Genomic DNA, 11,779 nt, shown 5'->3' on the forward strand with positions numbered 1-11,779 from the left:
TGATGTTTTTTTTTTTTTTTTTGTCAAACATTTTTTTTTTGGTCAAACACGATCTGATGTTTTTATATTTCAGATACTTGAAATGGGAATAGTATCACATTCAATAATTATTGGAATATCACTTGGAGTATCACATAGCCCATGCACCATACGTCCCCTCCTTGTCGCTCTTTCCTTCCACCAATTCTTCGAAGGTTTCGCCCTCGGTGGTTGCGTTGCAGAGGCAAGACTAACCCCGCGCGGATCAGCCATGATGGCTTTCTTCTTCGCCATCACTACTCCCATCGGTGTGGCCGTGGGAACGGCCATTGCCTCATCTTACAATTCCTACAGTGTTGCGGCATTGGTGGCTGAAGGAGTGCTCGATTCTCTCTCTGCGGGAATATTAGTTTACATGGCGCTTGTTGATTTGATCGCTGCGGATTTCTTGAGCAAGAAGATGAGTGTTGATTTCAAACTTCAAATTGTTTCTTATTGCTTTTTGTTTCTTGGAGCTGGGATGATGTCCGCTCTTGCTATTTGGGCTTGATCATCAGTTTTAACTTTTTTTTTGGTCAGTTAATAAAGCTATTTGATTTTCTTTTCTGAATTTGTGTGTATGGAACTAAATCCTTTTGATTTTATGTTGTTTGTTGTCATTTGTAGTTTAAGGAAGTAGTAATTTGACTGATCAACATGTGTATTACTCGATCTATTTGATTTAATAAAAACTATATATGGCGTTTTGAAAATGTTCACTCGGTAGCAAATTTTCACTTGTCCAGTCTTTCTTTAGCCTTTTAATTAGCTGGTAACGAAAAAATTAGCTTATATATGCAACTGGTGAATCCGAAGGCTGAACCAAAAAACAAAAGAAAGATTTGAAATACCCAGCCCTAGGCCTTTGTAAATTATAAGTGACCATATAGATTTCCAAGAGGAAACAATAAGCTTTTTCGTTTTGGTACCAAATTGAGGGAGTTGGAATGGTCGTGACAATATAGGAATATATCGCAGGAAAAAGTCCATCTCTTACAGGACAAGAATAAGAAGTGGATTATTACGTGGAGATCTTTCATCAACAATACTATGTATCTATAGTAGTTCTATGGTATTTTGTACTATCTATATATCTAGCTAGTATATGTTCAAAGTTGATGAAGTACCTAAGTTAAAAGAGCATGCTAAATCATTTCTCTCTACTAGTTTAGAAAAAACATTGTATAATCCATGAATCATAGATTTGTATGTTCCTTTGGTTATAAATTTAGTTATAACTTTGACAACAAAAGAAAGTACTGTTTGAAAGACAATATGAGTTAACTTTTTCCAAAAGGTAAGGAGAATTCTTATTAAGATCATTTATATTTCATGGAAGCTAGGTCAAAAACGAGAATATTTCATTATCTGTTGAATAAATAGGATTATGGAGGACGATGGTTCCCAAGTATGATGAAGAAAAAGACGAACCCTATAAATTGTTTTTTAATCTAAAAAATTCTCTATTGAGGAGATAAACTGTCTGTGAAACAAATTCCGCCACCTAATTTCTCTAAGATTTTCATGTGAACCAAAATAATTATACCATCTTCACCATATATATTACTTTAATTTGTTGCCACCTTTATGATATTTTTTTCGATAAAGGTGACAAACAATTTTGTCCACTGATACCCAATCTCTTCCACTTCAGTTCTCTTCCTTTCAAATTTTATCTCTGAGATTTTTTTTTCAGCATTTTCCACAATTATGTAGTGCTNGGATTTCTTGAGCAAGAAGATGAGTGTTGATTTCAAACTTCAAATTGTTTCTTATTGCTTTTTGTTTCTTGGAGCTGGGATGATGTCCGCTCTTGCTATTTGGGCTTGATCATCAGTTTTAACTTTTTTTTTGGTCAGTTAATAAAGCTATTTGATTTTCTTTTCTGAATTTGTGTGTATGGAACTAAATCCTTTTGATTTTATGTTGTTTGTTGTCATTTGTAGTTTAAGGAAGTAGTAATTTGACTGATCAACATGTGTATTACTCGATCTATTTGATTTAATAAAAACTATATATGGCGTTTTGAAAATGTTCACTCGGTAGCAAATTTTCACTTGTCCAGTCTTTCTTTAGCCTTTTAATTAGCTGGTAACGAAAAAATTAGCTTATATATGCAACTGGTGAATCCGAAGGCTGAACCAAAAAACAAAAGAAAGATTTGAAATACCCAGCCCTAGGCCTTTGTAAATTATAAGTGACCATATAGATTTCCAAGAGGAAACAATAAGCTTTTTCGTTTTGGTACCAAATTGAGGGAGTTGGAATGGTCGTGACAATATAGGAATATATCGCAGGAAAAAGTCCATCTCTTACAGGACAAGAATAAGAAGTGGATTATTACGTGGAGATCTTTCATCAACAATACTATGTATCTATAGTAGTTCTATGGTATTTTGTACTATCTATATATCTAGCTAGTATATGTTCAAAGTTGATGAAGTACCTAAGTTAAAAGAGCATGCTAAATCATTTCTCTCTACTAGTTTAGAAAAAACATTGTATAATCCATGAATCATAGATTTGTATGTTCCTTTGGTTATAAATTTAGTTATAACTTTGACAACAAAAGAAAGTACTGTTTGAAAGACAATATGAGTTAACTTTTTCCAAAAGGTAAGGAGAATTCTTATTAAGATCATTTATATTTCATGGAAGCTAGGTCAAAAACGAGAATATTTCATTATCTGTTGAATAAATAGGATTATGGAGGACGATGGTTCCCAAGTATGATGAAGAAAAAGACGAACCCTATAAATTGTTTTTTAATCTAAAAAATTCTCTATTGAGGAGATAAACTGTCTGTGAAACAAATTCCGCCACCTAATTTCTCTAAGATTTTCATGTGAACCAAAATAATTATACCATCTTCACCATATATATTACTTTAATTTGTTGCCACCTTTATGATATTTTTTTCGATAAAGGTGACAAACAATTTTGTCCACTGATACCCAATCTCTTCCACTTCAGTTCTCTTCCTTTCAAATTTTATCTCTGAGATTTTTTTTTTTTAACAGCATTTTCCACAATTTTGTAGTGCTTCCTATATATCAAAGATTTGCTGGTATATATTATTAGATAATATTACTTTAAGCCAAACTTAATTATATAAATTATAGTTTTACGTTTATTTTGTTGTTGTTTGGGAATAACTAAAAAAAAAATAATCATAATTAAAAAAAAAAAAGATTATCAGAATATTGTAACTCCTGATTAGATGCAAATACACGTGGAATCTGTACTATGCTTTTCACCAACCACATCTGGAGCTTCACCAAATTTATTAACCACAGAGAGCCACGCTATTTTCTGTTTTATTTCCTTTTTTAAAATATTACAAAAAAGAATATCCAAAAAAAAATTCGACTATATAAATAAACACACTATGTCAAGTAGGGGACGTCGTGATATACATATATACATATAAATACATTCACATTTTATTTTATTTTACAACGGTCCGTGTGAGTGAGTAGTGGTGTGTTTATATCACATCCTTTGTAGCTCTCTCTTCCTCCATGGCGATAAACTAAAAAAGCAAGGATAGATACACCACCCTACATCTCATCTTCCTCCAACCTCAATCTCAACCTCCTTCCTCATACATCTCTAATCTACTACTCCTCTCTTTAACCTTCCCCAATGGAGCGCGCAAGGAGACTTGCTTACAGAGGCATCGTCAAGCGTCTCGTTAACGACGCTAAACGACACCGTAACCCCGATACTCCACACGTCGTCGTTCCCCACGCTCCGGCGAGGTACGTCTCTTCTCTTTCCCCTTTCGTCTCCACTCACCGATCCGTCAATCCCAACGCGGCAGCCGCCTTCGCGAGGCACCACCACCACCAACAGCATCAGACGCGTTCGATCTCTGTCGATGCACTTAAGCCCGGCGATACTTTCCCGCGTCGTCATAACTCGGCGACCCCAGATGAACAGAGCTTTATGGCCAAGTTCTGTGGTTACGACCACATCGATTCGCTCGTCGATGCCACGGTGCCCAAATCTATCCGATTAGGTTCGATGAAGTTCTCCAAATTCGACGATGGCTTAACCGAGAGCCAGATGATTCAACACATGGTTGATCTGGCTTCCAAGAACAAGGTCTTCAAATCTTTTATCGGGATGGGTTACTACAACACCCACGTCCCTACTGTGATCATCCGTAACATCTTGGAGAATCCAGCTTGGTACACTCAGTACACTCCTTACCAAGCTGAGATCTCTCAGGGTCGTCTCGAGTCGCTCCTCAATTTCCAGACGGTTATCACCGATCTCACGGGGCTTCCCATGTCGAACGCTTCGCTCCTCGATGAAGGGACTGCTGCTGCGGAGGCTATGGCCATGTGTAACAACATTCAAAAGGGTAAAAAGAAGACCTTTGTCATTGCTAGTAACTGCCACCCTCAGACTATTGATATTTGTAAGACTAGAGCTGGTGGGTTTGAGTTGAATCTTGTCACGGCTGATCTCAAGGATGTAGATTACAGCTCTGGTGATGTTTGTGGGGTTCTTGTTCAGTACCCTGGTACTGAAGGTGAGGTCTTGGATTATGCTGAGTTTGTCAAGAATGCTCATGCTCATGGTGTTAAGGTTGTCATGGCTACGGATTTGCTCGCTTTGACTATGTTGAAACCCCCTGGTGAACTTGGTGCCGATATTGTTGTTGGTTCCGCTCAAAGGTTTGGTGTTCCCATGGGTTATGGTGGTCCTCATGCCGCCTTCTTGGCTACTTCACAGGAGTATAAGAGAATGATGCCTGGGAGGATTATTGGTGTTAGTGTTGATTCTTCTGGAAAGCAAGCTCTTCGTATGGCTATGCAGACTAGAGAACAGCATATTAGGAGGGACAAAGCCACTAGCAACATCTGTACTGCTCAAGTAATCCCTCCTTACTATACTCACTTTTCATTTGTTACTATTAGTTCCCGCAGATAATTAGATGATATATTGATTCATCCTGATGAGAACTTCATCTTTTTCCTTTTGTATTGCCATTTTGTATAATGTTTTTTTTTTTTCCTTTTTCTTGCAGGCGCTGCTTGCCAACATGGCTGCCATGTATGCTGTTTACCATGGACCTGCTGGTCTAAAATCTATTGCCCAGCGTGTTCATGGTCTTGCTGGCGCATTTTCTTTAGGGTTGAAGAAGCTTGGGGTTGCAGAAGTCCAAGAACTTCCCTTCTTTGACACTGTAAAAATTAAGTGCTCGGATGCACATGCTATTGCTGATGCAGCTACCAAAAGTGAAATTAATCTGCGTGTTGTTGACTCAAACACTGTGAGTCTCTCCTTTGCTTTGGTCTTTAAGGGTTCTTACTTGTATAACAGCATACAGATCTCTGAATATTTGGATATGATTACTTAATTCAGATTACTGCTTCCTTTGACGAAACAACCACCTTGGATGATGTCGATAAACTTTTCAAAGTTTTTGCTTCTGGCAAGCCTGTAAGTGTCTGCTTATTCCTCCTTTTGTTGTTTACTTATCAGTTCTGTGCACCTTGAATAAAATTTGATTATCTCCAATCCGCTTCAGGTTCCATTCACAGCTGAATCTCTAGCACCCGAAGTTCAGAATGCCATTCCTTCCAGCTTAACAAGAGAGACCCCTTATCTTACCCACCCAATCTTCAACATGTACTATTCTCTTTTTTTTTAATCTTGTGTGGTTTATTGCTTGCGGGTTATCAGTATCTCATCTTTATTTTTATTTTTAACTATGTGATTAGGTACCACACAGAGCATGAGTTGCTTAGGTACATTCACAAGTTACAGAATAAGGATCTATCACTGTGCCACAGCATGATTCCGTTGGGATCTTGTACGATGAAACTAAATGCGACAACTGAAATGATGCCAGTTTCATGGCCAAGTTTCACCGACATTCACCCTTTTGCTCCTGTTGAACAAGCACAAGGTTATCAGGTTAGTCACTTTCTTGATTCATCTGAGGTTTGATCTATGAAATTGAAAAATGAACTGATTTCGTTTCTACATTTATGTAGGAAATGTTCCAAAATTTGGGTGATCTCTTATGTACAGTCACTGGGTTTGACTCTATCTCATTTCAACCTAATGCTGGCGCTTCTGGTGAGTATGCCGGGCTTATGGTTATCCGTGCATATCACATGGTAAAAGCTTACATCCTAAATTTGAATCTAACTGTTCACCTTCAATTTATTTTAATTGTATAAACTGAAAAGTGAATGAATGAATGCATTGTCCAGTCAAGAGGAGATCATCATCGTAATGTGTGTATCATACCTGTCTCTGCACACGGTACAAACCCTGCAAGTGCTGCTATGTGCGGTATGAAAATTATTACGGTTGGAACTGATGCTAAGGGAAACATCAATGTTGAGGAGGTGAAAAAAGCTGCAGAAGACAACAAAGACAAGTTAGCCGCTCTTATGGTTACCTACCCTTCAACTCATGGAGTCTATGAAGAGGGTATCGACGAGATTTGCAACATAATACACGAAAATGGAGGTCAAGTGTACATGGATGGTGCCAACATGAATGCACAGGTGAAAGATCTTAATCTGCAAACAGATATCTCAAGGTTTTGGTCTTATTTGTAAGAGCATGGTGTTGGGTTTGTGTAGGTCGGTTTGACAAGCCCCGGTTTTATTGGAGCCGATGTGTGCCATCTCAATCTCCACAAGACCTTCTGTATTCCTCATGGAGGTGGTGGTCCTGGTATGGGTCCCATTGGTGTGAAGAAACATTTGGCACCATTTCTTCCTTCTCACCCCGTGGTTAGTCTTTGATCCTTCATCACTGTTATGCATCTTGGTTAATGATCATTAGATTCCTTATTTTTTGGTTTCCTCCATTGCCATGTATAAAGATATCTACTGGTGGTATCCCACAACCCGAGAATACAGAACCGATGGGTACAATAGCCGCTGCACCATGGGGATCTGCGCTTATCTTGCCAATATCTTATTCTTACATTGCCATGATGGGATCTGGTGGACTCACTGATGCCTCCAAGATTGCAATTTTGAATGCCAATTACATGGCAAAGCGTCTAGAGGTAGTAGAACATCTTTGTCTCCTCTTTGTCTATTCATCGTTTGAGAATGAAGAAAGTCTAATTTTCCTCTTGATTTGTTTATACAGAAACACTACCCAGTTCTTTTCCGTGGTGCTAATGGAACAGTAGCACACGAATTCATCATAGACTTGAGAGGCTTCAAGGTATTACAGTGTTGTGAACTGAATGAAACTAAAGTATATGTTTTGGGAATGCATATCACTAACTGCTTCAAATATGGCTTTGTAGAACACTGCTGGATTAGAAGCAGAGGATGTGGCGAAACGGTTAATGGACTATGGATTCCACGCACCCACAATGTCTTTTCCTGTCTCTGGAACTCTTATGATTGAGCCAACCGAGAGTGAAAGCAAGGTATATACTAATATGCAAATTTTTCACTGACTCTTTCTTCTCTCAATGTATCAACTTGATGGAGCTAATAATATATGTTTGCAGGCGGAGTTAGACAGGTTCTGTGATGCTCTCATTTCAATTAGGGAAGAAATTGCACAGATTGAAAAAGGAAATGCGGATGTCCAGAACAATGTTCTCAAGGTAATTAAGAAAGCAAAGACTCATCTTATTATTGGAGAAGTTGAGATAAAGACTTGGTTGTTTTATGTTCTCAGGGAGCCCCACATCCTCCATCGATGTTAATGTCAGACACATGGAAAAAGCCGTATTCTCGAGAGTACGCTGCTTTCCCTGCCCCATGGCTCCGCTCGGCGAAGTTCTGGCCCAGTACAAGTAAGTATAAGACCATCCAAGATCGATTACACACATGGTTTTTTTTTTGTTTAGCTTACTTTGATTTCTGACAAATGATTAAAACGTGGAACAGGTCGAGTGGACAATGTGTATGGAGACAGGAAACTGGTGTGCACTCTCCTCCCGGAGGAAGAACAGGTCGCAGCTGCAGTATCTGCTTGATTACAGCTCTCCCCGGATGCATAAACTTGTGTTGTGTGTCCTCCAATTTCTCACATCATTCTCTCTTCTCTTTCACATTCTGTCCATAGTGTTATCATTATACGCTTTCTGTCTCTCTTACTCTCTTAATCTAATTCGAATACATCTATATATTTTTCACAAATCACCGAAACAAACGTAGATTACTGACAAAAAGTTGCAGAAGTATAAACCAAAAAATATTTATTGTTAACTATGAAACTGAACTCAACCTTGGTTGTCCCATGCCTTTCAAGTATTTACAATTTTAGTTGGGTCTAAGAATGTTCGGAAATTTGTATATATCCCATCCAGCAACGAATCATGTGTAGGATCAAATCCTGTTTCATGAACCGGTCACACTGCTGGTTCGGTACGGCTGTAATGTAAACGTTTGTTTTCTTGCAGTTTACTCATAACTCTTAAAGTGACTGGTAGACATAAATGGTTCCACGAAAAAAAAAAACAAACTTTGGTAGATCAAGACTTAAGTGAGCAATATGGGGGAAAACGAGCTATTTTCCCCTAAAAACTACGATATCTAGCTAGATAGAGCCCGAACTATAACCCTAATCTATATGTCCCTAAAAAGAAAGTTTGAAATTTATTTCTCCCCAAATCAAAAAGTTTGAAATCAAAATCTCCATATATCTGGGTTACATTGGTTTAAGCTTTAACCCCGGAACCAAACCATCCAAACCGATAATAACCCAAATAAACAAAAATAAACTATTTTTCTGGGTTTTAAAAACAAAATTGAAATCAAAGGGGTTTTTAGCCTGATTTTATTTCAAGAACTTTGACGACATTGATCTGCTGTAGCTTCCTCGAAGCAGCACCATCAGCAGCAGCCGGATCAGAAATGTAGTCAAGCTTATTCTTCTTCATCTTTGTCTTCCTCCGTTGCGGATCCCGACGATGCCGCGGCAGCAGAATTTGTAGGTGATGATCCGCTTGCTGCTTCTAATGGACAGGTGATTGTTGGTGTTGAGAGCAATTTTCGTGTGGTGTTACTGTCGCAGATCAATGTGTTTGAGAGTATTCATATTGTGTTTGAGAGTATTCATATTGTGAATCAAGCTGTTAGTGTTATTGTTACTGCTTGTTGTGGGGTTGAAGTACTCCGGAGAAGCTTGGACGGAAGTATGGGGAGGTTTACATGGCGCTTGATATTGTTTTGTGTGGTGATAGTAATATCAGACAGAGGACAAATAACTAAACAGAGGATTCAAACGAAGAAGATGATATCTTTCACCTTCACTTCTTTCTTCAGCTCCTTCACAACGGCTTCATACGGCGCCACCGCTTCTCAGTATTTTTTTTACCGGAGTCGCTGAATCAGATATGAGAAGTTACCTTGTTCACCATTTTTCTTACTGCAAAAAAGTCAAATACCAGAACTTTTGAAGTATAAACAACTCAAACCTTCGAAACAAATGGACAAAAGCTTTACCTGCGGGAATGGTGGTGGGTTAATAGATCAAAATCTGGGTTTTAATTGAGATTATGTTGCTTTGCCAAAAAAAAAAAAAAGATTGGGATTGTATTCTAAATCTGGGTTTTAATTGGGTTTGTGCTTTAACCAGATCAAAATCTGGTTTTTTCTGGTTTATAATGGTTAATAATCGGTTAAATAAATTTCAAATTGATGGAACTCATGGAAGTGGGTAGATAGATATTGAACTATTAATTTGAGGAGATTTTGATTTCAAACTTTTGATTTGGGAAGAAATAAATTTCAAATTTTGTTTTCAGGTACATATAGATCGGGGTTATAGTTCGAGCTCTATCTAGCTAGATATCGTAGTTCTTAGGGGGAAATAGCTCGTTTTCCCACAATATGGCCATTACTTTCAATGCAACAGTTTACACTGCAATCTTCAAAACAAATCAAAATCCTTCACAATTTTACTTAGAGCTAATAATCACCAACTAATTTGGGTTAAATACAATACGGAAACCGGGTTTAGTACGTAATTAACCAAGGAGAAAAAAAAAGATAACCGGTGTTCCATGGACATTGTTCTGCCTCAGTCTTCAACCTCAGTGTTGAAAATAAAACTTGGGAATGCTGTCGTCACATCCCTTCAAATTGAAATAGATATTGTTGATAAAAAAGTAAAGGCAATCTTAAATGGACGAAGAGAGAGTCAATCTAGCAAAGAGAGAGGATTTGGTACTTTAGGTAAGGAAGAGTCATATTCTTCAACAAGCTGGGATGTTTAAGCACATACACCTTCCATTCATCCTTGCTAATCTTACCATCTTTGTCATAATCTGCATCAGCAAATGTCTAGCAAAAACAAAGACGAGATACCAAAAAAAAAACAATCTGCTAACTGGAATTTACCAAAATGTATGATTCATTACTAATAGAGAGAAGGATTCCAAAAACTCACTTTATCAATAATCAAGGTCAGAAGTTCATCGGATAGAATCATATCAGATTCCATCAAAATAGCAGCCACCATTTGTTGCACCTAACATATTATAACAACTTCAACTTGTTATGAAGCTCAGAAGACAATTACCAACTTGCAATGGCGGCAAATTTACCTCTTCTCGCTCAATAAATCCGGTTTGTCTTAGATCATAGAGCCTAAATGCAACTGCCACAGATAAGAAACATATGCTTGAGATTCATTCATAAGAGTTATTATTAGTAGGACACTGGACATTGATACTTACAGTCGATCTTCTCCTCGATTGGTGCATAGGGATGAAAGACACTGAGTGCATGGATGAATTCCTCAAACTCAATAACCCCATTCTTCTTTTCATCGAACAAATCAAAAACCTGCAATAAAATGATCAAATATATAACCATAACTCTCATCTCAGCAAGTTCATACGTCTCCATAAACAAAACACTCACCCTATCAAGAAAGAGGTTCTCACCATATGGAGCTTGAAACAGCGCCAGTCGAAGCTCTTCCTAAAAACCAGTAACATTAATATGTATACAATCATGTCATCGGATCAGGTAAAAGAGCAAACTTTATGCATGAAAGCAATCACACACACATATGAGATGACCATCAAGCTATGGCAAATTCATTAACTATACATCTGAGAGACTTTCACAAGAAGAAAAAAAACAGACCTTGTGAATCAAGCCGTCATCAATAATAGAACAGCTGAGTTTCTTGAAGAGCTCATACAAAGCTTCAACTTCATTGACTGAAACTGCAAAGAAAACAAACAAAGGAACAAACTTTCAAACTAATCAACTCCAAAACAGAGCAATTCGAACACCCATTGATCCCAAAAATTGTATGCAATGCAATGTAGTAAACACATTGGACATGGAATGAAAGAGAAGAAAACCCACATCGAGATTCACAGGCAAGACGATTCAGATCCGCGTGCTGACGTGTCCGAGGCGATGAGCCCCGGCCACGGCAATCGAAGCATTGTCCGACGGAGGAAGCGAGGATATCAATAATGGCGAAGAAAGGTATGAAGACAGCGCAGATTTGCTCCCCAACAGTCAGAGAGCTTGATCTCTGTATTAACCAAAACAAGAAACATCATACAACATTACCAAACTAATCAGACAACAAAGGAGAATTCAATAGAGTCTGATTACAGAAGAAACTGTAGGCATGTCCATGACTCTCTTTCTCTCAATTCATTTAAAACCAAGCCCTCATCATCGATGGAGGTTTATATATATATATATATGTGAGAAAACTGGAGTTGATCACATCACAATATTCCCAACAGAGATTATAAAAGTGACACTTCGAATCCTGAGTCAATCAG

The 11,779-nt window shown here is 37.9% G+C and overlaps 3 protein-coding genes across 4 annotated transcripts in view; 2 read left to right on the plus strand and 1 right to left on the minus strand.

The window, feature by feature from the left end:
* The window catches only part of LOC104716863 (zinc transporter 9-like), a 2,817-nt gene extending 2,104 nt beyond the window's left edge, over positions 1-713 (plus strand). The window contains exon 4 of the mRNA XM_010434325.2: positions 74-713. Coding sequence (XP_010432627.1) covers positions 74-529 — 456 coding nt within the window. The 3' untranslated portion in view covers positions 530-713. The remainder of the gene's footprint in view (positions 1-73) is intronic.
* LOC104716864 (glycine dehydrogenase (decarboxylating) 1, mitochondrial) lies at positions 3,428-8,159 on the plus strand. The gene is made up of 14 exons (XM_010434326.2): positions 3,428-4,902; positions 5,057-5,302; positions 5,395-5,472; positions 5,561-5,661; positions 5,754-5,949; positions 6,030-6,155; positions 6,252-6,551; positions 6,630-6,782; positions 6,875-7,063; positions 7,150-7,227; positions 7,313-7,438; positions 7,523-7,621; positions 7,696-7,813; positions 7,908-8,159. Exons 1-14 carry the CDS (start codon positions 3,664-3,666, stop codon positions 7,994-7,996), a joined length of 3,138 nt encoding a protein of 1,045 aa, XP_010432628.1. The 5' UTR covers positions 3,428-3,663; the 3' UTR covers positions 7,997-8,159.
* LOC104716865 (calcineurin B-like protein 10) lies at positions 9,871-11,779 on the minus strand. 2 transcript variants are annotated; one of them, XM_010434328.2, is made up of 9 exons: positions 11,604-11,779; positions 11,346-11,520; positions 11,118-11,200; positions 10,890-10,949; positions 10,703-10,811; positions 10,571-10,623; positions 10,414-10,494; positions 10,195-10,291; positions 9,871-10,099 (listed from the first exon to the last, which is right to left on the minus strand). In XM_010434328.2, the coding sequence occupies exons 1-8, from the start codon at positions 11,625-11,627 to the stop codon at positions 10,220-10,222; spliced, it is 657 nt and encodes a 218-aa protein (XP_010432630.1). In that variant the 5' UTR covers positions 11,628-11,779; the 3' UTR covers positions 9,871-10,099; positions 10,195-10,219. The 2 variants fall into 2 exon arrangements, with proteins under 2 accessions (XP_010432630.1, XP_010432629.1); XM_010434327.2 differs by having other exon boundaries at positions 10,195-10,307.

This window comes from Camelina sativa, chromosome 10, assembly GCF_000633955.1.
Source record: "Camelina sativa cultivar DH55 chromosome 10, Cs, whole genome shotgun sequence".
Taxonomy (NCBI): Eukaryota; Viridiplantae; Streptophyta; class Magnoliopsida; order Brassicales; family Brassicaceae; genus Camelina; species Camelina sativa.